This window comes from Colletotrichum orchidophilum, assembly GCF_001831195.1.
Source record: "Colletotrichum orchidophilum strain IMI 309357 chromosome Unknown Scaffold_84.1, whole genome shotgun sequence".
In the NCBI taxonomy this organism is placed as follows: domain Eukaryota; kingdom Fungi; phylum Ascomycota; class Sordariomycetes; order Glomerellales; family Glomerellaceae; genus Colletotrichum; species Colletotrichum orchidophilum.
In genome coordinates this window covers 12306-36865 of record NW_019173040.1, presented here as the reverse complement: position 1 = coordinate 36865, position 24560 = coordinate 12306, and the positions used below count along the sequence as shown (strand labels likewise).

General features: G+C 54.8%; 9 protein-coding genes across 9 annotated transcripts; 3 read left to right on the top strand and 6 right to left on the bottom strand.

The window, feature by feature from the left end:
- Nucleotides 1-687: 687 nt before the first annotated feature.
- On the top strand, nucleotides 688-4809 carry CORC01_09336 (uncharacterized protein; the record flags this gene model as incomplete). Its single annotated transcript, XM_022620965.1, has 7 exons — nucleotides 688-709; nucleotides 779-793; nucleotides 853-1937; nucleotides 2000-2173; nucleotides 2227-2270; nucleotides 3120-3381; nucleotides 3448-4809. 7 exons carry the CDS (start codon nucleotides 688-690, stop codon nucleotides 4807-4809), a joined length of 2964 nt encoding a protein of 987 aa, XP_022472487.1.
- A 713-nt stretch (nucleotides 4810-5522) lies between these two features.
- On the bottom strand, nucleotides 5523-6660 carry CORC01_09335 (amidohydrolase; the record flags this gene model as incomplete). The annotated part of the gene is made up of 2 exons (XM_022620964.1): nucleotides 5523-5920; nucleotides 6018-6660. 2 exons carry the CDS (start codon nucleotides 6658-6660, stop codon nucleotides 5523-5525), a joined length of 1041 nt encoding a protein of 346 aa, XP_022472486.1.
- A 1177-nt stretch (nucleotides 6661-7837) lies between these two features.
- CORC01_09334 (uncharacterized protein) lies at nucleotides 7838-8749 on the bottom strand (the record flags this gene model as incomplete). The annotated part of the gene is made up of 1 exon (XM_022620963.1): nucleotides 7838-8749. One exon carries the CDS (start codon nucleotides 8747-8749, stop codon nucleotides 7838-7840), a length of 912 nt encoding a protein of 303 aa, XP_022472485.1.
- Nucleotides 8750-11761: 3012 nt separating this feature from the next.
- On the top strand, nucleotides 11762-12406 carry CORC01_09333 (HD domain-containing protein; the record flags this gene model as incomplete). Its single annotated transcript, XM_022620962.1, has 1 exon — nucleotides 11762-12406. The coding sequence occupies one exon, from the start codon at nucleotides 11762-11764 to the stop codon at nucleotides 12404-12406; it is 645 nt and encodes a 214-aa protein (XP_022472484.1).
- Nucleotides 12407-12651: 245 nt separating this feature from the next.
- On the bottom strand, nucleotides 12652-13314 carry CORC01_09332 (uncharacterized protein; the record flags this gene model as incomplete). The annotated part of the gene is made up of 1 exon (XM_022620961.1): nucleotides 12652-13314. The coding sequence occupies one exon, from the start codon at nucleotides 13312-13314 to the stop codon at nucleotides 12652-12654; it is 663 nt and encodes a 220-aa protein (XP_022472483.1).
- A 1007-nt stretch (nucleotides 13315-14321) lies between these two features.
- Nucleotides 14322-15301, bottom strand: CORC01_09331 (fasciclin domain-containing protein; the record flags this gene model as incomplete). Its single annotated transcript, XM_022620960.1, has 3 exons — nucleotides 14322-14580; nucleotides 14633-14755; nucleotides 14823-15301. 3 exons carry the CDS (start codon nucleotides 15299-15301, stop codon nucleotides 14322-14324), a joined length of 861 nt encoding a protein of 286 aa, XP_022472482.1.
- Nucleotides 15302-17506: 2205 nt separating this feature from the next.
- On the top strand, nucleotides 17507-18283 carry CORC01_09330 (uncharacterized protein; the record flags this gene model as incomplete). Its single annotated transcript, XM_022620959.1, has 1 exon — nucleotides 17507-18283. The coding sequence occupies one exon, from the start codon at nucleotides 17507-17509 to the stop codon at nucleotides 18281-18283; it is 777 nt and encodes a 258-aa protein (XP_022472481.1).
- Nucleotides 18284-18946: 663 nt separating this feature from the next.
- Nucleotides 18947-19582, bottom strand: CORC01_09329 (glutathione-dependent formaldehyde-activating enzyme; the record flags this gene model as incomplete). The annotated part of the gene is made up of 3 exons (XM_022620958.1): nucleotides 18947-19027; nucleotides 19138-19346; nucleotides 19462-19582. 3 exons carry the CDS (start codon nucleotides 19580-19582, stop codon nucleotides 18947-18949), a joined length of 411 nt encoding a protein of 136 aa, XP_022472480.1.
- Nucleotides 19583-22173: 2591 nt separating this feature from the next.
- On the bottom strand, nucleotides 22174-24208 carry CORC01_09328 (uncharacterized protein; the record flags this gene model as incomplete). Its single annotated transcript, XM_022620957.1, has 2 exons — nucleotides 22174-23541; nucleotides 23624-24208. The coding sequence occupies 2 exons, from the start codon at nucleotides 24206-24208 to the stop codon at nucleotides 22174-22176; spliced, it is 1953 nt and encodes a 650-aa protein (XP_022472479.1).
- Between the last annotated feature and the right edge of the window lie 352 nt (nucleotides 24209-24560).

Here is a 24560-nt window from a genome sequence, read left to right as displayed (position 1 = left end):
TCTGACGCCCAAAAGAGTTAGAGACTCTCTCCATCGCGCTGGGCAGCCCCCAATGATTGGACGACGGTCCAACATCGCAAGCTCACCACTACAACTGCCCAATTGTAGCTGCCACACGATCCAAGGTACCTTTCACGGTATCCCATGCAGGCCAACGGGAAGCTGGGGGACGATGCGGCCACATTTCATAGCCCAACCCCCAAAGCCGTGACAGGGGTGGGGTCCGGCGGAGCTCCTGCAGCTCAGTAGGTAGCTTGCCGGGATTGTTCTGGCGCGTGGAAGCTCCCTCTTTAATGGACCTGGACCCCGAGGCGCCCATTCTCTCTGCGCAACAATTGTTTCTCACTTTTTATTCTTATTCTTTTGGATATTTTACTCGGAAGCTTCGGCGACTTGAACACAGGCGATCAGAAAGCTTACTGCTTGTGGAACGCGAAGCTGACTGCTCGTATCAAGACGCTCTGCATTGGCCGTGGGCGATAACTGTAAGTGCGGGGCAGCGATGGCGATGGGATGCGACCAGCTTGGCGTGCGACTGACCTGCTGCCAGATCAACTCACTATCTCTCTCTTCCTCTCTCTCTCGATTTCTCCCCTCTTCGTTCCTGTCCGAGTCGAATTCTTCTCACTGCCTATACAATACTCACAAAACTTACGTCGCCGAGGAGACACGACATACCGCGGGGTCATGTCTTCCCAATACTATCCCCGTGAGTCCTTCTCCTCACCCCGCCCTACGGCAATAGAACGAAACTTGCGCTGACCACCCGAATTCCCAGCTCCTCCATCGGGAGGTACGTCGGTTGAATTACACGGAAAGTGTTCCCGGGTAAAGGGCTGACAGATAATCAAGTTCAGGCCCAGCAAAACTATCCGCCGCCGCCGCAATCCCCTCCCGCGAACCAGACCAAGTTCTCATACCCTGCTGCTCCCTCGCAACCTCAGCGCAGCCATAGCGGAAGCTACCCTCCTCCGCCTCAGCTTTCGCAAGGGCATGGGCAAAACTACCCTCCTCCGCCGCAGTCAAGCACGCTCCAGAACTACCCGCCGCCTCCTCAAGCCTCGCCAGGACAAGGCGCGAGCTACCCTCCTCCTCCGCAGGCGTCCCCGAGTCAGGGGAGAACGTACCCGCCTCCTCCCCAAGGCACCACGACTCCCTCACAGAACCCTTCGCAATACCCGCCGCCTCCCGGTCTTTCTCAGCAGCAGCAGTACCAATCACCCCCTCAGCAGTCGCCGCAGCCTTCTCCTCAGCACCAGCAGCATCAACAGACGCAGCTTCCCCTACGAGAATCGGGCACCCCCGAATCGCAGCCTCAATTCTCCCCTCCGCCTCCCAGCTTCGACGGTCCGCCCGAGGCCTCCAGCCTGCCAGAGAAGCAGTATGTGGAGGAAACGCCGGTCGACACGAGCAACCCGTCCAATCTCGTGGGAGGCGCGCCGCCGCCTCAGCACTTCATAGGCGCCACCGCGATTGTCGACGATGTCGGGACCTTTAATGGCGGTAGTTACCGCATTAGCCACCGAGACAGCAATACCATTCTGACCGTCCAGCTGGCGATGGGGTGCCCGTTGCACGCGAAGCCGGGCGTCATGGTCGCGATGTCGCATTCCATCACCCTCAGGGGCCAGATCAAGTTCAGCATGAAGAAGCTCGTGGCCGGGGCTGAGCTGGCTAGCTCGACCTACGTTGGCCCGGGCGAGCTTCTGCTGGCACCTCCCATGCTTGGTGATATCACCAGTCTGCGTCTCACAGGCAAGGAGACGTGGTCGGTTGGACATGATGCCTGGCTGGCCTCCACGCAGGGCGTCGTCAAAGATTATAAGCGCCAAGGCCTCAGCAAAGCCATCTTCAGTGGTGAGGGCTTGTATGTGTACAAGATGAGCGGTACTGGCCTGCTCTGGCTGACTAGTTTTGGTGCTATCATCCGCAAAGACGTAAGTAACTCCCCTAGGCAAGCATGGCCATACGGTTGATGCAGAGGCTGACTGTCATCCAGCTCATGGAAGGCGAGAAGTATGTTGTTGATAACGGCCACTTGGTGGCATGGAACGTGAAATACATCATGGAACGAGTCGCTTCCGGCGGCATCATCTCTGGCCTCTCCTCTGGCGAAGGTCTGGTGTGTAAATTCACCGGCCCAGGCACTGTCTTCATACAGACGAGAAATCCGGTAAGTCCAAATAAACCGAGGCATGAACCTCATGCTGACGATTCGGATCACAGAAACATTTCAGTGCCTACCTGTCCGGCCAGGCAAGCCAATCCGTGTAACGCTGCGAATACCAGCCTGCCGCCGACGAATGTGCTCGCTACTGTTTTATCTGCTTGCTACATCTTAAATCATCCTAAGACGGCGATGGCGATATTTCCAAATTCTCTCCGACATACAGCATGTTAAAATTGATATCCTCTCTCGATAACATATTTTTTCTGACGTTCTTTGAAAGGATTGTATGGCGCGATGTGATATTACACTGGCCCCGAATGCACACAGTAACTTGCAAGAGGGTGTCGATGTAGACATTGGAGTGATACTTCCAGGCCTGGTTTGTCTGTCTACTGATTTGCTTGGGTCCGAGCGGTGCATCCATCTTGCTCAATTACTTTGGGCAGTCACCCTTTGCGTAGCCTTCCTGGCAATGAGGATGTAAGGACCGAGAAGCCGCCATTCCCTCAACTCGTCTGCACTGAACTCCTTCTTTCCTCTCCAGCTACCGCGCGGAGCAAGTGGTCCGAAACACCAACAAGCAAATTTGGCCGGAGGGCATTTGTCTACCGCCAACCTCCTTTCGTCATCCACGTCATCCGTCAACATCACACCCATCACCTCAGCCCTCCAATTTTGGACACATCTTCGCAGACTTAAGAGCCTCAGCGCATGCTTTTTACATCAGCGAAGAAATTTCTTCGCGTTACATTACGCCTGGCGGCTCCGTCGTCTCCTTCGTCTTCCGACTTCATCGTCCAGCTTTGGCTTCGACTGCCCGTCACGAATACAGCCATTCCGATTCGTCATTTTCGAGATTTTCAGCCGACCCACCGAGCCTTCTTAACCGTATGCATCAAACTCTCTCTGCTTCTCTCGGGCTGATCAATCTCACTGACAAAGCCAACAGAGACATGGAGAAGGCGGCGGCGGCGGCGTTGGCCTCGGCCAACTGGCGGAGACCGTTGCTTCCCCACGACCAAAATACACGACACATCGAGATACGTCGCATACAGGGGAATTCGAGCTCTGGCACCGACTTTAATGTGTCTGATTCAGCTAGCTACTGGCGCAACCCCGTGGCCGGTGTCCAACCCTTTCAGACCGCGACTGATCCCGTATTCAGAGACAACAGTCATGCCTCAGCCGGCCCAAAGGGCATGGCCGATGGCGTAACGAAATGTGCTGTGGTCAAGGCCGTCCCTGTGACGAGTCGTCGGAGCAGTCTTTCCTCTTAGAAGCAGGATCCCGACTCTCTGGTCTTGGACGTTTTTATTCATGAGTGCACCGATCCCAAGTGCAAGGAACACAACGGCATGTTCAACAATGCAGAGTTACGCAGGATTGGAAATGCGAACCGTTTCAAGTCGCAGACTCGAAATGAGGGTCTTGCCGACTTCGAGAAGCAGTTGGAGAGTGTCGGAATCACGCCTCGAAAGTCCTCCATGATTGATCGCATGCTTCCCTGCAAGCATAAGAGCGACACATCCGGCGATAAGGATCACTCTAAAGACATCCGGAGAAGGCAAAGCCGGAGTGACTCTGCGGTCATTCATGACCCAGCAATTGTCAATATTAGTCTCCGGAATACTAAGGCAATGAACAGCGGTTCTGTATATCATCAAGCTGACCGCTTTCAAGAGCTCCTGCGAAAGCTCCAACGGCCCCCAGAAGAAGGACAGTCAAAATCTACGACCGAGACGAATGGCAGTAATCGTCCAAAACAAGATTCGGAGGATTCTGGGGTTGATGTCAGAGGCCCGCACAAGCCTCGAACCCTCAATCCACTGGCAAGGGAGTTTTCTGTACCCGCCCCTCAGACATCTTCAGCTACAACAGACAAGGCTGAAGAGACGGATATGAAAACCATCATCTCGCTTCTTGAGCAATTAGTCGGCAGAGAGGTCATCAAATCTCCCAAAAATGATTTGAGCGAGATTGTTGCCAACACACTCTCAAAGTTTGGCATCCCAGTAACGCAGCATCAGCAAGCCAGTCCGTCGTCTACATTTTCCCCATTCGTGCCAAACTCAGCCTTGCATCCGTCTCTTCTTCAACAAATTCCTTCAGCACCTTTTAGTCCAGCTTTTGTTCTTCAGAACAATGTCACGGCACCGCCACTAGGCATTTCCCCCCCGATTCCCGCCGCACCATTCAACCCGTCTGCGACGGGCTTTGCACCATCATGTGCGCACAACGCAACCAGACCCCCTCCGCTGCCTCTCGGTTCCCCGTTCGATCCAGCTCATTCTGCTTCACTCCTGTCTGCTCATGGCTCTCAGACAAGCAGCGTTACCCCGGCCACTGGCTTTGGTCGACAAATGGCCAACAATCCAGCCTTACCCATTCCTCGAATTTGGACCGCTCCCTATCCGACGCAAACACCAGTGCCCTATAACGGGTCTTTGCTGAACGCGAACGCTCCTGTGTTCGGTCCTGGAATAGGACCAATGGCCGCTCCTAAGCCACGAGTCCCTGACGCAGCTGGTCAGCAGAGTTATGAGGCATACATTGAATGGCGCAAAGCGAACGAGCCCGGCTATGCCCTTGAATGCAAAGCAAGACAAGCCAAGAGAGCACTTCGTCCTAATTCTGGCTGATTACAAGAATCAACTATGAGCTCATATACCTCAAAGGGTGGGGCCGTGGAGGGCATTCGGGTGCAAGAGCATACATAGGAGGAGGTGGCAGGTTCATATCAGCCGGCGAAGTCTGACTTTTTCAGGTCCATGCTGAATTATACTTGTAGGGCGAAATATTCTCATATCGATCAATGGAGGGTGTCAAGGGTGTATACAAGGATAGGAACTTGAAAGATAGAATTAACTGTTTTTTTGGAGCCCTTTGACCATTCTCAAGGGGCTAGAGTTGAGGATATGGGTAGTTGGGCAAGGAAGGGAGACTTGGAGCATATAGCACTGAGCTCACAAGCCGACTCGATGTGTGCATTCAATAAAACTGTGTAATGGCCAATGCTTTGGAGTTCCAAACAGACTACAGCGAGTTTCCGACGATGCTCGTCACTATCAAAGTAATTTTATGAAGTGGATTAACGGTTGGTCAAGAGTGGCTTCATGCAAAAGTCCGTTTATATCTTACTCTTAGGGAAACAGCAATGAATGGTAGAAAACACGTTATTTTTGGTATCTGTGTGCAAAGCTATATATCTCCGTCGTCGAACCCAAATCCGCGCCAACGTCAAATCACCAAAAATTCCTGGCGATTTCTTTCTAGACGTAGCAAACCAGCGGTCAGTCGTTCATAAGCCCATCTGCAAGCTTAGTAAATCATAATCATAGACAGCATCAATACATTAAACTCCCTCGATGCCATACGCCTTGATAGCAGTGCCACCAAAGAGGGCGGCTTGGTCCTCGGGTTCGAGGGTGGCCATGTAGCACGTGCGCTCGACGAGGAGCTTCCACTTGCGCCAGGCCTCGTCGACGCCGACGGTGCAGACGGGCCAGTCGGAGCCGAACATTGTGCGGCGGGTGCCGAAGGTGGCGAGAACGACGCCGAGCCAGGGGAAGATTGCCTCGAAGATTGCGTTGGGGTCCTGCTTCTTGAGGGAGTCGGGCATCTCGGAGAAGCCGCCCGAGAGCTTCATGTAGGTGTTGGAGCATTTGGAGAGGGCGTAGATTGCGGTGCGCCAGTGGACGAAGGATGGGTCTGTTGTGTTTATGATACCGAGGTCGGGTTTGCAGAGGTGGTCTGGGGTTTGGATTTGTTAGCTATTAGATACGATGGTGTGTGTGTGGGGTGGGAGGGGGGTTAGAAGGATAACGGTTGAGGGTGTGGAGGAACTGACTGATGACGAACGTGACCTTTTCCTCCTCCGGAACGCCCTCGTGCGCGCGGGAGATGATCTCCAACGCTTCGTCGAGCTGCTTGTTGCCGCGGCGGTGCTGGTCAACGCCCATGTCGAAGACGAAGCCCCTCTTGCCCAGGAGCTTGAGGCTGTCGATGAAGTCGTCCGTCAGGCCGCTGCCGTGGGGCTTATCCTGCAGCAGGTACCGGAACCCCCGAATCTTGGGCCAGACGGCCTCGCCGGCGACGTTCTTGACGTGGTCGAGGTACTTTTCCATGGCGGCGGCGCCCGAGGGCAAGGGGGCCCAGGGGACGATGCCGAGGCAGAGGCTGGCTTGGTCCGGGGCGTGGCCCTCGCCGTCGCGGGGTTTTCCCTCTGCGATGCGGCGTAGCCACGAGACTTCCATGAGGGGGAACTCCCAGCCCGAGGCGTCGCGGGCGCCAGCTTCGAGGTCGTTTTTGCGGTCCGTCTCGAGGAAGATGAAGCCTTTGAGGTTCGCGGGGGAGCCGGTCGCGGCGAGGTAGTCGGAGACGGAGTGCTGCTTCGCGAGGGGGTTCTCGGGGGTCGCCCAGGCGAGCGTCTCGATTTCCTGCTCTGGATAGAGGTGAATGTGGGAGTCGACAATGGGGTAGTCGGCGGCCATGGTGGGCTGGTTTTTTTTTTTTTTTGGTTTCTCTTGGGCGAGGAGGCTGCTTGCCGGCTTCAGTTGTGAGGGATGGTCTATGGGAGGTTGTACACTCCTCCTAAGGTCTGATTGAATGTTCGCCTGGAATAATTGAGGCTGAATAACGCAAGTTTAGCGTCGTGGATGGGAAGGAGACGTTAGAAGCTAGGCCAGGAGAAGAAGAAGAAGAAGGCATAGAGAGAGTGTGAGCTAGGAGGGATGTGAAGTCCCCGCACCTATTCTTTGACATCGCGGGGTTGCAGCAGCGACGCACCCTTGTCTCGTCCCTTTATTCGTAGCTCTAGTGGGCGAGCTGCGGTGCAATTGCCCCCACCGAGTCCCCTCCCCGCTTGAGGTTCTGACGTTGTTGGCCCCGCCTTCTTCAGGGGATCTTTCTCCCGAGCACCGACCCGCGACCGTCAGGGCGTTTAATCTGTGGAAGTGGACAGAACTCCTGGCGGGCACAACGGCGTAACTACCTGCCGGCTGCAAAACCACTACTCGCCGTTTTCGATAATTCACGGCAATTTATATTTCCGGGGAAGCAAATCTAGGTCAAGGTGATAACGATTTGTTACTCCAGACACTCAAAGCGATGCACGTTCAAGGTGGTGTTCAATGATGAATAGATTCAATCGGCGTCTATCCATGCCGCCTGTGGCGGTATCTTTGCTATCTACATGATGCTTCATGAAGCGGCCTTGCCCGGAGCCTTCCCAAAAAGCCCAGCCCGGTTGCCGCGAGAAAACGGTCCATCCCCAGGAGCGGCGGTAGCGCTGGCTCCTTTTCCAACCCCTGGAGTCTCGGTCTCTCGCATTCTCCCTATTACCGGAGGGATGCGAAGATGGCTCCGTTGTTGTCAAGTGTTGAGGAACATGACAAACGAAACGGTAGGTAGTCACGCGCGCGGCGGCGGCGGCGACGGCCACCGCGGCGTGGGGTCGCAGCATCGACCCACTTGGAACGAGGAGGCGGGCGGGCCAAGACCGGCTCGGCCGCACCGCTTCTTCGGTGGATGCAATGATTAGCCGTCGGCGAGCGCGGGGCATCGCGCGACGAAATGAATGTACGGCCACATGGGGCCTTCTTCTTCGTGTATTTCTCGTGGTGATGTTGTTGTGATAGGTGATCCCTTCCCAGGGCAGAATTGAGCTCTTCACCTGACGACGATGCCGTGGCGGCGGGTGGTGGAGGGGGCGTACTCTTCCTCCTCCTCCTCCTCGGAGTCGGAGCAGTCGGAGCTGTCGTCGTAGCCGCAGCGGGCACCGCCACAGTCGATCTTGACGCGGTCGCCCTTGCGGGTGATGCCGTAGCGCTCGCAGGTGCAGGTGCTGACGTCGGAGCCGGGGGTGCTGTAGCCGGAGAGGGAGGAGCTGGGGCTGGAGCTGTCGGAGCGGTAGGACAGACTGGATCCGGTGGAGGAGACGGGGGAGCTGGAGAAGTCGGTGACGATATCCTCCTCATCGAAGCCGGCGGCGCCGAAGCGGGCTGTGAGCTCCTCAATGGTCTCGTCATCGCAGTAGTCGCTGTTTAGGATGTGCTGGGTGGCGTGGGGCGACATGGGCTTGGGGGCCTTGATCTGGGAGACGGAGAGGGGGCGACCCTTGGGGATGTCGCGGGACGAGGAGCGGTGGCGGCTGGACTTGCCGTCCTTATCCTTGGAGGAGTGACGGGAGCTGCGGGAAGAGGAGTGGGAGGATGACTTGGAGGATGACTTTGAGCTGCTGGTGCTGCTGGACTTGGAGCTGGACTTGCTGGAGGACTTTCCGCTGGAGGGGAGGTCGAGGATGTTCAGCTCGCGGCCGGTAGTGGGCTCAACGGTGGAGGCGACGCTGGGGTTGTGGGCGACGTGGTAGCCGTCGATGATGTAGTAGTACCAGTAGCGGGAGCCGGCAGAGAGCGTGGAGCCACCGAACTTGAAGGTGCCCTTCCATGAGCCGGACTTGGAGGAAGTCTTATCCTTGGAAAGGGGGAGCTGGCCGACATAGCCGTCCCAGGAGCCGAGCAAGTGGACGGTCTTGACACCGGAGGAAACACGGAGGGAGAAGGAGAGTTGAGTGGACGACATTATTGCGGTTTTTGACGAAAGGGTGCTGCGATTAAGTGGTGTTGCTGAATAATGTGCGTTTTGAGCAAGAAATTCCAGATTTCCGTTACTAGGGGATCAGTTGACCGGCAACTTTGGTGGTGATGATTTGCAAAGATTGGGTATTAGTTTGGAGTGTGAATTAAGATAGAGACCGGCTCTATGGAAAGAAGAAAGAACAAAAACGGAGGAGGGGAAAAACGAAGAACTGGAATTAGTTGTTTGAATGCTTGCTGAGGAGAAGAAAGAGGAAAGGGAATCGAAAAGGATGGGATGCTTCCATTATATGGTTTGATCGGCCACCCTGGGAGGCCCAAAAGAGGCCCTAGTTGAGGCCAACACCACCACCTCCTCCTCCTCTCGTCTACCTCTGCCTTCCCATCTTGTTGGTGGGTTGGTACAGCCACTTGAGATGCGGTGCTACTGGCGCCGGTCATGGCTGGAGCAACGGGAACTTGTTGCTCGTCAGCACAGGTGTGGACCGTGGAGCGTCCGTAGCGTGCAAAAATCAAGCGTTACTTGACGGGCGACCCAATGAGAGAAGGGCTGGGGAGGACGAGACTTGTGGATGGTCGATGCAAGCAACCAATATCACACTGGTGATGTGCTCTGCGGCGACGTCGAAAGGATCAGCCGTCCGGGATTCCCCTCGTCCAAGAATGGACACTAATGTGTGTGTCTCCGAGGTGTACTGGCAAATAAGAACGAGAGCAGCTCTCTATCGAGGAGACCCGTCGCCGTACCATCCTCCCATCGTCCGCGGTGTCCCCCGTCTCTTCCTTCTAGCTCGTTGCCTTAGAGGTGCCACCAAAAGCTGGCCGCCGGGATGGGCCAGGTCTGCAAGCTGGGCGGTTAAGCATGGTGAGGGAGAGGGGTTTCCTGGACAGCCGTCGGCGAAAATAGAAGAGAAAAGTGGGACGACCCGGGACTAAAGCGCGGTACAGAGGTACGTTCCTCCGATCTCAGTGCTGTATGGGGCCGGCCGCTCTTTTTGTCTTTAGATGGGCGTCTAAATCCCTGCCGTCATTGGCCAATAGCCTACGCCCATCGCTCTTCTGTGGTCGGTCGCTTATCACCCATCACCAAGTGATGTGCTGCAGGTCGGGCCAATCAAGACTGTGGGCGGACGATGCAGGTTTGCGAAAGCATCACCACTCACCAGAAGCTCCCAAGCTCCCACGCTATCCAGCCCTCCTCAATAGCTGCCGTCCCGCTGGGATTGGCTCGTCCTCGTGCCGTGTGAGATGAGCAGGAAAGCCCTCCTCTCAATTCCCGCATGGTAATCGCCCGTATGGCCGCATCCGCGAACAGTCAACTGGCATACTACATCATGCAACGAGTCAATATGCATGCCGGCTGCATGTAGATGTGTGAGCTTCGCTGAGATTGATGTCCCTCCTCATTGGAGTATTGTCAGTTGATATAACCCGTTCCAGCCGCTCGACCAGGGAAGAACTGAAGATCGCACGAGTCGGAAGAAACGGAGAGCAAATATGATGCCAAAAGCTATGCTTTGGGTTCCCTGGGTGATATGCAGACCAGTCTGCGTCCTCTAGGATGCCACCTACTTCCCGTACCTGCCTTGACATCGAGTCATGGTCGGGGCTGTCGAGATCTGGCAAAGCAGAAACGTCAACTTCTTCAGTCTAAGGTAGTATCAACATCGCTGGACATATTCAGTGAAAGTCAGAACAATGACAACGTCAAAAGACTCCCCACAGACTTGGCCTCAACGGCTGAAGGAGATCAAACACGCTCGAGATTCGGAGCTGGAAAAGGCGCAGAAAACGGGGTAGCGAACTTTAAAGTGCGTGCTTCTCTGCCTCGTCTGCCGTGGGCTTGCCCTGGCGGTCTGGCCCTGTCAGTCGACATGGCCAATCGTGGTGCGGCCCGCCAAGTACAAACTGCCGTCCTCCGCCTTCGGTCGGCACTCGCTCGTCTGCGTGACCCTTGAGCCATCCACACCTCAAAGGATAATGGAGGTGCAATATGAGAAACAGCATCTTTTTGTTCTTCTTATCATCCTCCTTCGGCATAGTATCGAAGGCGTGTCATCCGGCTCCATGCGTCTCTAGCTTCGGCGGGTATGTGAGGTCCATCACACTGCTGGACTCCCCGCCGACCGGAACGGCAAGCCCGCCATAGTATTTCTCTCATCGTATCTGGGATCTGGGATTGAGAATGCATGCCGTGGGTCTGGACCGCAAAATTCCGGTTCATCGCGATCAGCACTCCATCCGAAAGCAAGAAAGGGCTGCGAATGACACCGCCTCGCAAGCAGGCTGCGACTCTGGTATATCGGCCTGGCCTTGGATGCCGACAGATGTCTTACATACACTGCGAGCTTGAAGCGGTCTGACCTCACAATGGTGAGATCGATGTCGGCTGTCAAGCTGGGCTCCCATGAGTGTTACGTGTGTTGTAGCATCACAGCAGATAGACTTGTGGACGTTGTTCCGGATGCTTGGCCATCCAAGATCTGTAATGGTGTGTTGAGGTCGGGAGTGTGCCGTGTCTTTCTTTGTTGGTGACGGGGGGACCTGGCGGGAGACAGCGGGATCGCCCGTGAGAGGAACAGGCCATCTGGGAGCAGTGGTGTCCACCTACAGTTAGCCACGGTCACGTGGGACATCCCGTGATAGCGCGTTTCGCGTTGATGAGATTCAAAGTATCTACTTTAGGTTGGTACGTTAGTGCATAGTAACGAAGTCGCGTTCAAAAATTGCTAATTGGTTGGTCTGAGTCAACGATCCAAGGCAGCAACCCCCTCTCTCATCAAATGAATCCTTTGCATTAATAGACGTCCTCAAGGTAAAGCCCTGTCGAATAAATCGGATTACCAAACTACCAGTGAGAAAATTTGCACCGACATTTTGATAAATGCCATCGGCGGTCCAGTCTCCTCAAGTTCACCAAACACAGTTGTCCATATCTACCCAAAAAAAAAGAGGCTTAAAGACTTGGAAGACTAACCCATCAAGTTCGTCATCCCCAATGGCTCAAATCACGTCACCAATCAGCGAGGAGCTCGTCTCCAAGGTGACAAAGTACGTCGAGGCTTACATGGCGAAATACGACGCCTCCCACGACTTCAACCACATTAAGCGCGTCGTCTCTCTCGCTCACCGCATTCACGCACGATCACCAGCTACCCCGGCCCTGGACAAACACATAATCACCCTCTCCGCCCTCCTCCACGACGTCGGAGACCGCAAGTACCTCCAGCCCGGCGAGGACGCCTCGACCCTCGTCTCCGCCGTCCTCCAGTCCCTCGGTGCAGAACCGGAACTCGCAGCCCGCGTGCAAACCATTTGCCTCGGCGTCAGCTACTCCAGCGAGATCAAAGATCCACCTCGCGTTCGGGGCCTAATCGCAGAGTATCCGGAGCTCGCTGTCGTGCAGGACGCAGACCGCCTCGACGCTATCGGCGCCGTGGGGATCGGGCGCTGCTTCACGTTTGGCGGTGCCAAGGGTGCGCGCAGCATGGACGACTCCATCGTCCACTTTGAGGAGAAGCTGATCAGGCTCGAAGGGATGATGAAGACGGACGCCGGAAGGGAGATGGCGCGGGAGCGTACGAAGAGGCTTCTGACCTTCATGGAGTGGTGGCAGGACGAGGCCGGTCCTGTCAGTGCCTGAGGCGATGGACGGTCCTTGTCTCCAGGATTTGGGCGGATATGATTTTCTTTCGATTCAACTCGATACCCAGCCTTGTTATGATTTTATGGTCCATGTTTCAACGCGGATTGTGATTACGATTACTAGAATAAAAAATATTACTTCCTCTGAAAAAGCACCATTGCCTGCCTTCTCATTGTTACGCACTCAGATCCCTTCCTGCAACAACACATGGTCCCCACCCTTCCTCTGCATTTCGATGAATTTCACGCGTTTCGGGACTGCCTGTACCGCCAAGCCCAGTCGACCAGCCCAAGAAGCGGCAAGACCAGCACATCCATAATCCTGACCGAAGTCCGCAGAGTGAAGTCATCAGGTACACGGTGCCGTCCAAACGACGAGCAGAGCGTGTTGACCCAGTACAAAGCCACATCCCGAAGCAGCTCGCGACCCTCAAAGTTGTACAGAAACTCAAAGCCGCTCCCATCTTGCCACGGCAGCGTCTGCTTCCGCAACCTCTTGTCCACCACGGCGCTCCAGTCATCGTCCCGCGCCAACATGAAGACCGCAACTGCCCCGCGACGCATCAATTGCCTGTCCGGGCCTTCGAACCAGAGGAGAGTCGCAACGAGGCACGCCCAGGGTAGCCGGTCTCGCAGGCGGAAATAGTAGAGGAAGCACGCGTAGAGGTAGGCGACGCAACACGTGCTGACCAGCATCGTGACGTCGAGACCGCTGGTGGAAAAGAAGAAGAGTACCATCAGGGGGTAGGTCGCCATGAGGAGACGCAGCTGGTTCGTGATGGAGACCCACCCCTCCCATATGATGGCGGCCAGGACCTCCCAGATGATGGCGGGGAGATCTCCGATGGCCCGGAGTACCATGACCGATACGTGGGTCTCTCCTCTCGGAGGCCGCTGAGCCCCCATCGGTGGTCCGCTGTTTTGCTGCGAAGCGGGAGACGTCGGTTGCTTTTTTTCCCGGTGCCGCCTTGGGGGCGAACGAGGTGCGATGAGAATTTGACTGAAACCGCAGGCCTTGTGACTGATGCGAGATGTAGATTTCTAGTAGGAGTTTGAAGGAGAGTTCCTGTAACCTCTCCTTCCTTTTTTTTTTCTGCTCGAGGGGGGGAGCGGGACTAGGTTGGTGAACAGCTGGCGAAGACCGAAGGGGAACAGCTCAGCAAGAGCTACCCAAGACTGTGTCTTAGTTCCCTCCCTTAGCTTCAGGACGGACCCCCCACGCAACGCACCAAGAGCGCCACAAATATGATCCTAATCTCAGGACTAAGTACCCAGAGATGATAAGGCTGGCCCGTTTTAAAGTGACGTAGAAGGAAGCTCCCTTTCCCTGCGTGATTGGGCCGTTGACACTGGTCCATAGGAAGCGGCGTGCCGAGCTATCCACGACCTAGCGTGGACTTTCACGTCTCATCATGTAGCCTTGAACAGCTTAGCCACAGATCCAGAAACGATTGAGAGGTTGGTTTAGTTCTATGAAGCGGGCTTATATTCAGCTCTATGAAACGAGCTCGTAGTTAAGCAGGAAATCGAGCGGCCGGCTAGATCACATGAACACTTGGTTCCTTGAACGAAGTGGTCGGTGAGGATTCCAAAGGCATCCCTTTGTCAGGGTTACTGCCCTCTTCGTATATGAGACAATAAGCTTGGCAGTTCTGTAGAAAGATGCTATTACGACTTCAGAGGCAAAAATAGCGGCATAATTTCATGTTAAATACGATACAACTGACAACGCATCGTGTTGTTAACGGCATGGGATGGAGCAAGGAGGGAAAATTCCAATTTGGAAGCATTACTTTCGAGTAAATACCGTCGTCTAAGCGATAGATGACGTGGAGACCTGCATGCTTCCACGGTGCTCAACTTTCCGACGTCCTTGAATGAAGCATCCGACAATTATGTTCATCACTCTGACATCATGATTGCAGCTTCTCCTTCTCCCGAATCGTGACTTGCGACCCACAGCAACGCGTTTTGAGGTCTTCGTTTCTGAGCGAACTCTGAGGACTGCCAGCCTCTTTCAAAAGTGCGCTATTAGGTCCTAGGCAGGTGATGTTGCTGGTCTTTTCAAGCTGCTTCCACAACTTAATCGTGTCTAATGCATCCCCGTGAACCGACAAGGAGCTTGAGAGCTTCTTAATAGTAGTAGACCACATTTTTGGTGCTTCTAGAACACTTTAGGAATACAAGCATAAACTGCGTGTAGAGACATACAGCACTCACTTACGTATCGATGGACTGGAAGGATCCGCCATCCCGAACTCCATCGATCCGTATGAGCTCCACAGTCTGGCTCAGACCACCACGCAAGCTTGAGGCATGGTCATCGGAGGACGTCCCTTTTGACTTTGTATTTGGTAGGATTTATGGTGCTCGGCGAAACTAAAAACACCTGACCCTGAGCGTTGTCGCCGTACTGGTTAATGATGGCAGGGTCAGGGCTCCGAAGGTTGTAGAGTTCATCTCGAAGTTTTGTGGGGACTGTGATGCCCCTTGGTGCGCTGAAGTTCGTGGCTGTGAAAGTAGCATGCAGAATATGGTATTGAAAGACGGTTAACAGCTGGCTCACGGGGAGCTGGGATATTTCGCTAATGTTAAAGTGTTTAACGAATTGGGTGGATACGTCATTGGTAGGCACCAGAAGGGTGACTTTGTTGTTCGTCCCGGAGGTTATATTGCTTTTGATTCTCGGATTACTGTTCAGTATTTCGTGTAACTTGGAGAGGTCGGCATCAGCCGATAGCGCAATGCTGAGACTTTGCTGGGCCTGTCGAGGGTGTAGAAGCGCACAACAGCCGAAACCAGCGGCGCAATAGTGATAAAGATGGCACCGAGTTCTTGGATGAAGCGCATGCGTATCATTCGAGAACTTGGACGAGCGCCTGTTTGAAGACATTACGGAGCTCGCGAGCTTGGAGTCTCGGGGGGCGAGGAATGTCATATAGGTAAGTATTCGTCGACCTGCCCCTCAGCCGCAGAAGCCAGACATCTGGCTTCGCGTGGCTGGAGAAAGCGTCCCTTCAGCGCAAGGACGTTACCTGCACCTTGTCTGCAACAATTCAATCCGAGCCGAGCCTGGCAGCCGGCTGGGAAGCTAAGGTCATGGCTTACCGCACCAAAAAAATAGACACTGAACTGAGCTGAGATGGCGCCTTTCACTAATAGAGTTGGATATGGGGTCCAATTCGCGAAGTCAAAAGTCTCTAGGCCAGCCCACAGTGTTGGAGGGGTTATGCCCGGCGACCTGTAGCAGGCTCCTGCCGCGATTACTCGTCCAGCTCGGATTCAGGACCGCTGAAGTGGTTGGTGGTCAAACTTGAGGCAGATTCCGTCCATTTCGCATACTAAATGCAGACTTGTGGCTGGATAAGTGTGGTGAGGCACTTTACGTAGGGCTGTGAGTTGGCGGGGAGAGGCCGATGCTGGTGGAGTTTCGAGTTTTCAAGGTTAGCATCAAAGGTATGAGGCACGCCACAGGGTGCCACAGACTTTGACTTTGTCCCCGGCAGCTTTCAACGACTCGGGAGAAAATCAGCCAAAACTCAAATTTGACAATGACGAGGATTCCCTGGGTATTGTCCTTTCTCCTGTCGTAGGGGAGGTGCGTCGTTGGACAGATCGGCGTCTTTCCTACCACATGTGGGCACCTTCACTATGAGATACAGGCCTAACCACGCTTGCGCAAACAAGCTTAATTAACCCCTGCGGCAAGAGAATCGACGAACGAATCTCGGAGACTCGACCGGCGGTTGCCCCGAGCTATTAGTCGTTCTAGCAAGCACGCGGTGGAAGGCGCCTTGCGGCTGATAACAGCAGCACTTAAGTCACCCAATGCGGTACGTGGCTAGCTTAGTGCGAAGAAAGCATCCCGTGAGTGATCCCTTACTTCTTCTTGATCATAGCTTTCCGGCTGCTGCCGCTGCAGCATAGATATTCATCGTGGGAGAAGTGACGATGCAAGTCTCCCCTTGGGACTTGACATGATCAACTAATGTGGAAAATAGTAGACCGAGTCGCCCATTCGTCTACCTTAATTCCTTCCCGTATGGCATTGGTAGAGGTAGCAGGGGCCATGTGTTAGCAGCTAACCCGGCAACATGCAAGGCAAGGTGAGGCAATGTTAGTTAGAAGTCGGGCACATTTCGATCGGTACACAACAGAAACCCTTGCTGCGAGCGTCTCACAGAAGAAGTGACGGTTTGTGGTTGCTGATTCGCTTGGCAAACAGGCACGGCGAGGGGTGGCACGGTGGCTCGGGATGGATACCCTCCTGCCCGGACGCCTTCGAAAAGGTACGGATAACTTGGCAGGTATTGCTCCCCTGCCAAAAGGGCAAGCATCAGCCCCACACTTCCGCCCGAGCTTTTATCAGTTGAAGGTGTGGACAGTGCCACCCTTGCACGACTAGTCCCCTTCAAGTCAGTTATTTGAGCCGTGACTGGACAGTCTGTAGTCACTCTTCGACTGTGCCGCAGTATCGATTTCCGCCGGCGTGAGAAACCATCTGTTCTGGCAACATTCCCCTCCAACAGGCCTTGCCGTTAATGGCGCATTGTTGACGGCAATGACGGCAAAACATATTCTTGGAATCCTGGGTGTCCCAAGGTGAACTGAAAGGGTATGGTCTGCTACCAAAGATCCAATGTTTGTATATACTGCCCGCGATACCTTCCCCGTTTGACCCGTTTCGACGCATGCGCTCCCACGCCCGCGCCTTCCCCCCTGGATGCTAGACGAGGTAGGCAAAGTGATTTGAGGTAAGGCACGAACGCTTGAGTTGGCAAATTGGTAGTCACGGCAAGAGGGCACTTGCGATACAGGCAGCAGCCAAATCAGTGGACAATGCCCTGATGTTCTTCTTCTTCTCATCCGCTCAATCCTCTCCCCTACCCATCTCTTCTTCTCCCATCCAACTACATTGCACACATCACCAAACTCTTCCATAGCTGCCTTCAACACTTAAACCAGCAAGCTAATTCCTTTTGGAATTCCCACATCAATTGCCATTGCATCTATTCTCTTCAATAGTTTCTTCGTCATCCATCTTCATCTTACCGCTACGCCACTTTGACCGGCTCGCCAGAGCTCCAAATACACCAACATGAGACAGACAGTTATCATCGCTGGCCTCACAGCCATGCTTCCCTCTACCGCCCAGGCTTGGTCTGTCCCAGCCCTTCTCGACACCCGCCAGAGCAGCAGTCCGTACCAAGACGTTGTCTGTAAGCCTCAGACAGGCCCTGGCGCCCAGCTTCCCCCTTGCGTCCAGATTGAGAATATTGAGCTTGCCTGCACTCCTAATGGCACCAACCCCATCGACTACGAGGCACACGCTCAATGCATCTGTGGAGGTAGCTTCTTCGCCGAGAAACTGGCCTGCGAGCGATGCCTCACTATTCACGGCCTTCGCAGCCAGCGGTCCCTAGCTTTTTACAGCGGCGTCCTTTCATCTGCCTCCAATTCTCTCTGCACTGGCACTCCTACTGCAGTTTTCGCCAGCATTTATTCCGTCATTGAGGCTGCGGCCACTCCTGTGACGACTGGCGCAACGGCCACAAGCGATCAAGCTCCTAGCAACACAGCTATTTCTCTCTACTATACGGCTACCGGCCCTCAAGGACCCGGCACCATCACCGGCGCAGCTGCGAGTGCTACTGCTGTTGCTAGTCCCACGACGACGAGCCCTTCTGCAACTGCAACCGGCTCAGCTTCGGGAGGAAGCGGCAGTTCCCCTACTCGTGCTTCAACTGCCACCACCGGTACAGCTTCGGGTGCTGCGGCCACGACCACAACCGCTGGCAGTGGTGCGATGCCAGCCTACGCTGCAGGTGGATTCTTGATGGGGGCTGCTGGTTTCGCAGTGTTTGCAGGATTGTAAGAGCTTTTTGAGAATTCGCAGCATGGAGTTTGACGCAGGAGAAAGTGGTGGCCGTGTAGGAAGGTCTACCTAATGATAGAAGTAATGGTCACGCTTGCTACTCGTTCATGATTCAATCAAGTATTCATGAGCATTGAATGAGTGAACTTCAACCATTCCACTTGGCGGAACCGTGATCATGACCATGTCAAGCTTGAAACGTATCACGAACTGAGACGGCCAAGCCCAGAATTGGATTTCTCCAACTGCGCCTGGCTTATGACAGCTGATGCGGGAGTAACGGCAACGCCAACTGTTTGGGCGAAGCTGTTAATCGACGCTGGCTGGGCCAGAAGCGATTGTTTCTTCTTAGAGCAATTGCCTTGTATTCAATTTCGAGAGATTCCTTCTGAAGATTTTGTCCGAGTTGAGGTGATGGCTGGGTGCACTTGGGTCACGACGAACGTGGGTCGATGGGATGTCGAGTTGAGCCCGATGCCAACATAACCATCCAGGTTCTCACGCCAATCCACCACACCCACAAACTCCCCACACCTGTCCATGCTGTCCTTGTCGCTCCGGCGCGGCGTATAAGTTGGAACTCAGACCCTCCTTCCTAGAGCCTAGGGGTATATCTCATCCCACATGCATTCCAATTCTGTTCACTACTTCGTACGACCGGAATTACTCGGGCATGTGCTTGAACGGCTTTGCCAAGTTCTCCTGGCAGAATGGCAGCTTGCCGACAGTCCAGATCTCGGTGTCCTGGAGATGAATCGTTAGCCCCAACATTCGTCTATGGCACTTGCCCGGACCGAGACCACGGCAATTGAGGGGTGTTTTCGATCGACAATGGGGACAGTTGCTCGACTGACCGGCTTCAGGTTCTTCTTGATCTCAGTATCGAGGGTGCCCGCCTTGATAGCGATGATCTCTGGGGCTGCGTCAGGGTCGTGAGCAATTGGCGAGCCACACTCAGAGCAGAAGATGCGGTGAACATCTTTGCCTGACGAGCCCTTACCAGCCCAGCTCTTCGTGGGGCCGTTGATGGTTAGCTTATCCTTGGGAACAACGGCGACGAGGGCTAATCAGGGTCAGTCATCAGTACACCCTCGGGATATCAGCTGCGGATTCGAGCAAGCCACTTCAGGCTACGATATCGATATTTCAAGAAAAGAGTGCAGGCCAATCACACGTACAGTACGTTGAACCGCTCTGGCGCTGGCAATCATCGCAGTGGTCATAGCCGGTGAGGAGTGGCTCATCGACGTCCACCTTATAAGTGACGGCCTTGCAGAGGCAGTGTCCCGTAAGAGGCATGTTGGATATATGAATCAAAGTCGGAAAGGTACGTTGCAAAAGTTTTTGGGTTCTTCGAGAACAGCTGGTTCTAAGTGGTTGGAGAAAAGTGCAGTGAAGCAAAGCCTCTGAACGAAGAAGCAATGGACGGGAACAAGCCTTTTTGTTTCTGGCGATGGAGGGGGCGGGGTATCTGGTGGCGCATCAAGTTTTAGCTGGCGACCTCCGAACACCACTTGAGGCGCTGACATATTTCCGACGACGTCACTTACCTTATTGAGGTACCTGTCCTGGAGCCAAACCGGATGAGCGGGGAGAAGCGTCCGAAACCGTGGAATGGGAATTTCCGATGGTGGATGGCTGCGACCACGACTCAAGTTACGATTATTGAGACGTCAAAGAAAGAAAGACTTTCCAAAGATTGGCACTTGTGCTTTTTTCCTGGCAGAGCAAAAGAACCACAGAATTCACGAGGGAAAACTACTTCGTTTTATACATCCGACGAGTCCTCCACAAAGCTGCGAGACATCACCCCTTTCGTGGTTGTAGACCTGACCTCGATCGGAACCGGAACATCGAACACGACCCAACCCTGGAAACAAGACCTTGGACAACTTTGGAAGGCAATGAGGAGAAAGGGTCCACCAATTCGAGAAACGGTTCTGTCAGCGCTGCAGGCCACGGCGATCCTGAGTTCCTTGGCGTTCCTATTCGACCGGCGGGCAGCTTATCCTGGTTGCACGCTATATCGGCAAGAGCCTGAATGACATCCTTGCTCCCAAATTCGATTCATATACCACGAAGTACAGTACAGCACAGGCCTAGAGATTGCCGGGGTACGGCGAGCGCTTTTCAGTATACGCTGTAGCACGACGGTATCCTGATATTCAAGCGAGCTTTGGATGTTTATGTCTCGAACTCGAACAGTTCGACCCCGCGGAGGGGCACGGAGGGGGCTCAGAGCAGGCGAAGATCAAACCAGTGTTCGGTTTTGCGCCAGCCACGGGCGTTCGGGTCCCTTGGATAAATTGTCTTTTCACCATCTCAATTTGTCATTAGAACCCCCTCTCCACGACAAAAGGTACGTCTGTGATAAGAGCTCGTTGGATCGAAGCTGCGGTTTGCTGACGAGATGCCAGGATCATTGCTTCGAGAAACACTGTACGATTTTCTCGAACGCAGCCCCCCGCCACCCGCCCTGGACTGGACGATTTGGAATTTTTGATGCTGGACCGGACCCGCGTTAGTGCAGCAGCAGCAGCTGGCCGGCGCCTTAGCACGACACACTCTCGTTCTCCTCTGCGGCACTTCGAGTCCTCGGCTTCGAGAGTCCTGGCTGGGTGAAATATGTCCACGTCGACCCCACCCACTGTGGCATACGTGCATAACTACTTGTCGGCCGCATGCCTAGTAGAGTGGTTCAGCAAGCATTCTCTTGCAAATCAATGCGAATCGAGTAATGGCAACCACCAAATGCGGTGCAAGGCGCCCGAGGGCGAGCTATGTTTGGAGAGTGTGACGTGACCCCGGCCCTCCGCTGAGTCCACTCTTGAGGACCTCCAGCCCCCTCCACAACCAGCTTCCCCCGGCCTCTCGGAAATCGGGCGGGGATCCAAACACGGGCGGGGAAGAGTGCGCCACCTCACGGGCAATATTCTGAACCATATTCGCGTAGGTAGGTATTCCAGATGCCATTGACAAAACATTGAATCAACGATTGAAACATGAGACGACTTTTACCCGTTACGCTCGTCAAACGAACTAATTGATTTGACATATTTTTTTTTTCTTCTCTTCCACGAACGCTACTTACCCTGCACATAAGATGGCATGCTGAGTAAGGGCGCGAACGTATGCCGCGTGCTCAATTCTAGGATAGCGTCCCCTTACTTGGTCCATGCAAGCTAACGGACATGAGGTAAGGGAACCCCTCACCCAGGTAAGGTACCATATGCAAAGAGATGCAAATCGGCGTTCACTGCCCGCCCGCCCCTACATGGACCTAATCAGATTACCTGCCAAATCTGCTTTTTGGTTGGGGGAGCACGGAAAAGAGACAAGTATTTCAAATACTAGCTATAACCATTGGACTGCTTCAGATCGCACACCAAGATCCACAGCTGGGGGATCTGAAAGTATCCATCACCACGCAGCTCCGTGTGCTGGCGTGTGATCTCCTTGTGCGGTGTTGCTCATGATACGCTGCACTGCAGCAAGTAAATGATGAAATGTAGGTAAGCAACCAACTTTATCTCCTCGGCCTTATCTGAGACGAAGCATCTCCCCCAATAACAGTGAGCCACGGAAGACAACTCGGCGCATACGAGGAGGGGGACCAGCTGGGCGATGCAGACAATGAGCAGTTGGCTAACATGTTTGATCATCGGCGACATACATTGAAGGCTGAGATGGACTGGTCTAGCCAGAGAGAATCGTCATCTATCTGGAGCAGGGTGGAGAGTGGTTTCTCCTGCTTGTTGCATCTTAGCTCTTCTTTCCCTCCCTCTCTCTCTATGCTTTCTACTAGGCGTTGACCGCCCGTTGTCTAGTTTTAGGAACACAAATATGAGCCGCATGCATGGCGCTTACTAAGGACTATGAATCTCAAATTCTCACAACCTCACAAGCGGAGCAACGGTCGACGACAAGATCCAAGCCACGCCCGCGCGCAGGACCAAGTGTTGCAAATCCAGGAGCTCCACGCTCCCCAGCGCTAAGCGGTCAGCGAGAAACGACCGTAGGACGAGCGACCTGTAAGTGCTCCTCGTCTGCCTGTTCGTCTGTGCGAGGACGAAGCCGTCCATGGAAGAGATGCGGAAGTCACGGATATCGACCTTTTGCACGCCGGCGCCGTTACCGTCCCCTCCTCGTCCGTCTTTGCCCGTATTCTTCGCGGCTGAGGTCAGCGGCCGCTCGATGCGCTCCGGCCTCTGCCGCAGGGCGCGTATGGCCATGAAGTAGACAAAGTCCAGGATGTTAGTCGTCTTGAGGGGTGGCGCGGGTGTCTTGAGGATGAGTTTCGGTAGAAGCTCCGGTTGGGAGATCCAGAGCGTGCCGTTGTCTTGGAACTCGCAGCAGACGGCCTCTAGGTCGTGGGCATAGCGCACGAAGCGGGTGTAGAAGACGGGCGTGAGGACCTTGAAGTCGAGATGCTCGGTGCGTTTTGGGTTCTTTTTGGCCGCCGGCGAGAGCATCGTCTCGATTCCGGTGCCGGCTGCGGCAGACGTCCCGCCGGGAATGTATCTGACGGCGATTGCGGCCGTGGACTGCGCGACCAATTGCTGCAGGTAGGCCCGGAAGACGGGCTCCAGTCGACCCTCCGTCGCGTCTGCCTTCCTTCCGATGCTCTCTTTGAGGGGCTCCGGGCGGAACCACACGTGCAGACCTTTGCGGAGGGAGAGGACAGCGGCCTCCTTGACGATGCGCGGGAAGGTCACGAAGCCGACCCACCACCAGCGGCACAAGAAAGTAAACTTTTGCAGAGCGATCATGGTGCCCGGGTCGATGGCGGGCGCCGAGTTGAAGAGGCGGGCGACGATTTTGGGGTGGTCTTTGGAGGAGCTTAGGGTGATTGTGCTGTCGAGGGTGTAGTCGGTTCCTCCCGCGAAGAAGTCTGTTGCCGAGAGGGAGTAGGAGCCCTTGCGGGAGTTGAAGGGGGAGACGTGGAAGTCCTTTGGCCAGGTCTTTATCATCCTGACCGGCGCTCTTCTGGCGGCCGATTCTACGTTTGCTTCCTGTGAGGCTGACTCTGCAATGTCGATGTGTGTCCCGTCATCGAGACGCTGGTCAGAGGGGACGGCGTCCGCGGTGAGAAAGTACATCCTGCGCTCGTCAAAGGTGTTGTTCACCTCGAGGACCATGGCCGTCAGCTCCTTGTCTTTAGAGTAGAGGTACCAAAAGGAGACTGGGTTGAAGTGGTATCCCAGGAACCTGGCGGCGGTAACGAGATATGCGTTGGGATATTGCGCTGGATCCGCGCCCTGTACGCCGTGTGAGCTCATTTTCATCGCCGTGTTTTTTCATCACGATTTTGTTGAACGAAATGCCGTTGGGGGACCGTACCTGAGATGTGAGATACGCATCAAGCTTCCCCCTCAGCCCGAGGTGCCCGTTGCCCCGTTCTAGATAATCCGCAGGATCCACGTGAAACCATCCTCGCCCGGGCTGCCGCGGCGCCAGTGAGAACCACGAAAGCCAGCCTCCGCCTTTCTCGACGTCGCACGAGACCATGCCGGCGTAGGTCCCCTTCCAGCCGACGGGGATACCGACGACGAGGTACGAGTACACGAAAGCGTGCTTCTGGGGAAATGTCCTCCTGTGCGTCGTCGTGCAGGGGATCAAGAGCGGCCTCACGGGCGTCGTCCACCTCGTCCCCGTTCCCGTCGTCTCGGTCAGGCCTAGGAAGAAGCGGCAGATTTGGAGGAACACGAAGCCTAGCAGGAACCCTGGGAGGAGGAGGAGCTGGTTACGCAGGGCCTGCGGGTCCGTGTAGTCTGCGATGAGGCTGGCGAGGGCGTGCTTGTTGCGATATGCGGTGAAGAGGAGGAGGAGGGCCGTGTCGAGCCAGCTTCCGAGGAGGGAGTAGTATGCGAAGCCTGCTAGCAGGGTGAATGGCCGGAGGCCCGGGTCGGCGGCGGCGGTGCGCATGGTTGATTATGCTTTCTCGGTCCCGGCTTGTGCGGCGGCCGTTGAGATGTAGGGGAAGAGCCGGCCGGTGTCACACGGATAGGGATCGGCGTGCGGCGTTGAAGGATTGCCGGCCGGTTGGTGAAATTTCTCAGCTGTATTATGGTGAGGTAGCTCTATACCACCACCATGGTAGGAAGTTGGTGTGGTTGACGAGTATCTGAACGTTCTCGTTTACAAGTGGCTTTCTCTCCCGTCATGGATCACGAAAGCTTGGCTACTAATATGCGATTGCCAAATCGGGGTCCTTGGGTGGAGGACGGGGCGGGTTGTGGGCCGATACGCATGTTCGATGAGATCAAGACTCACGGTG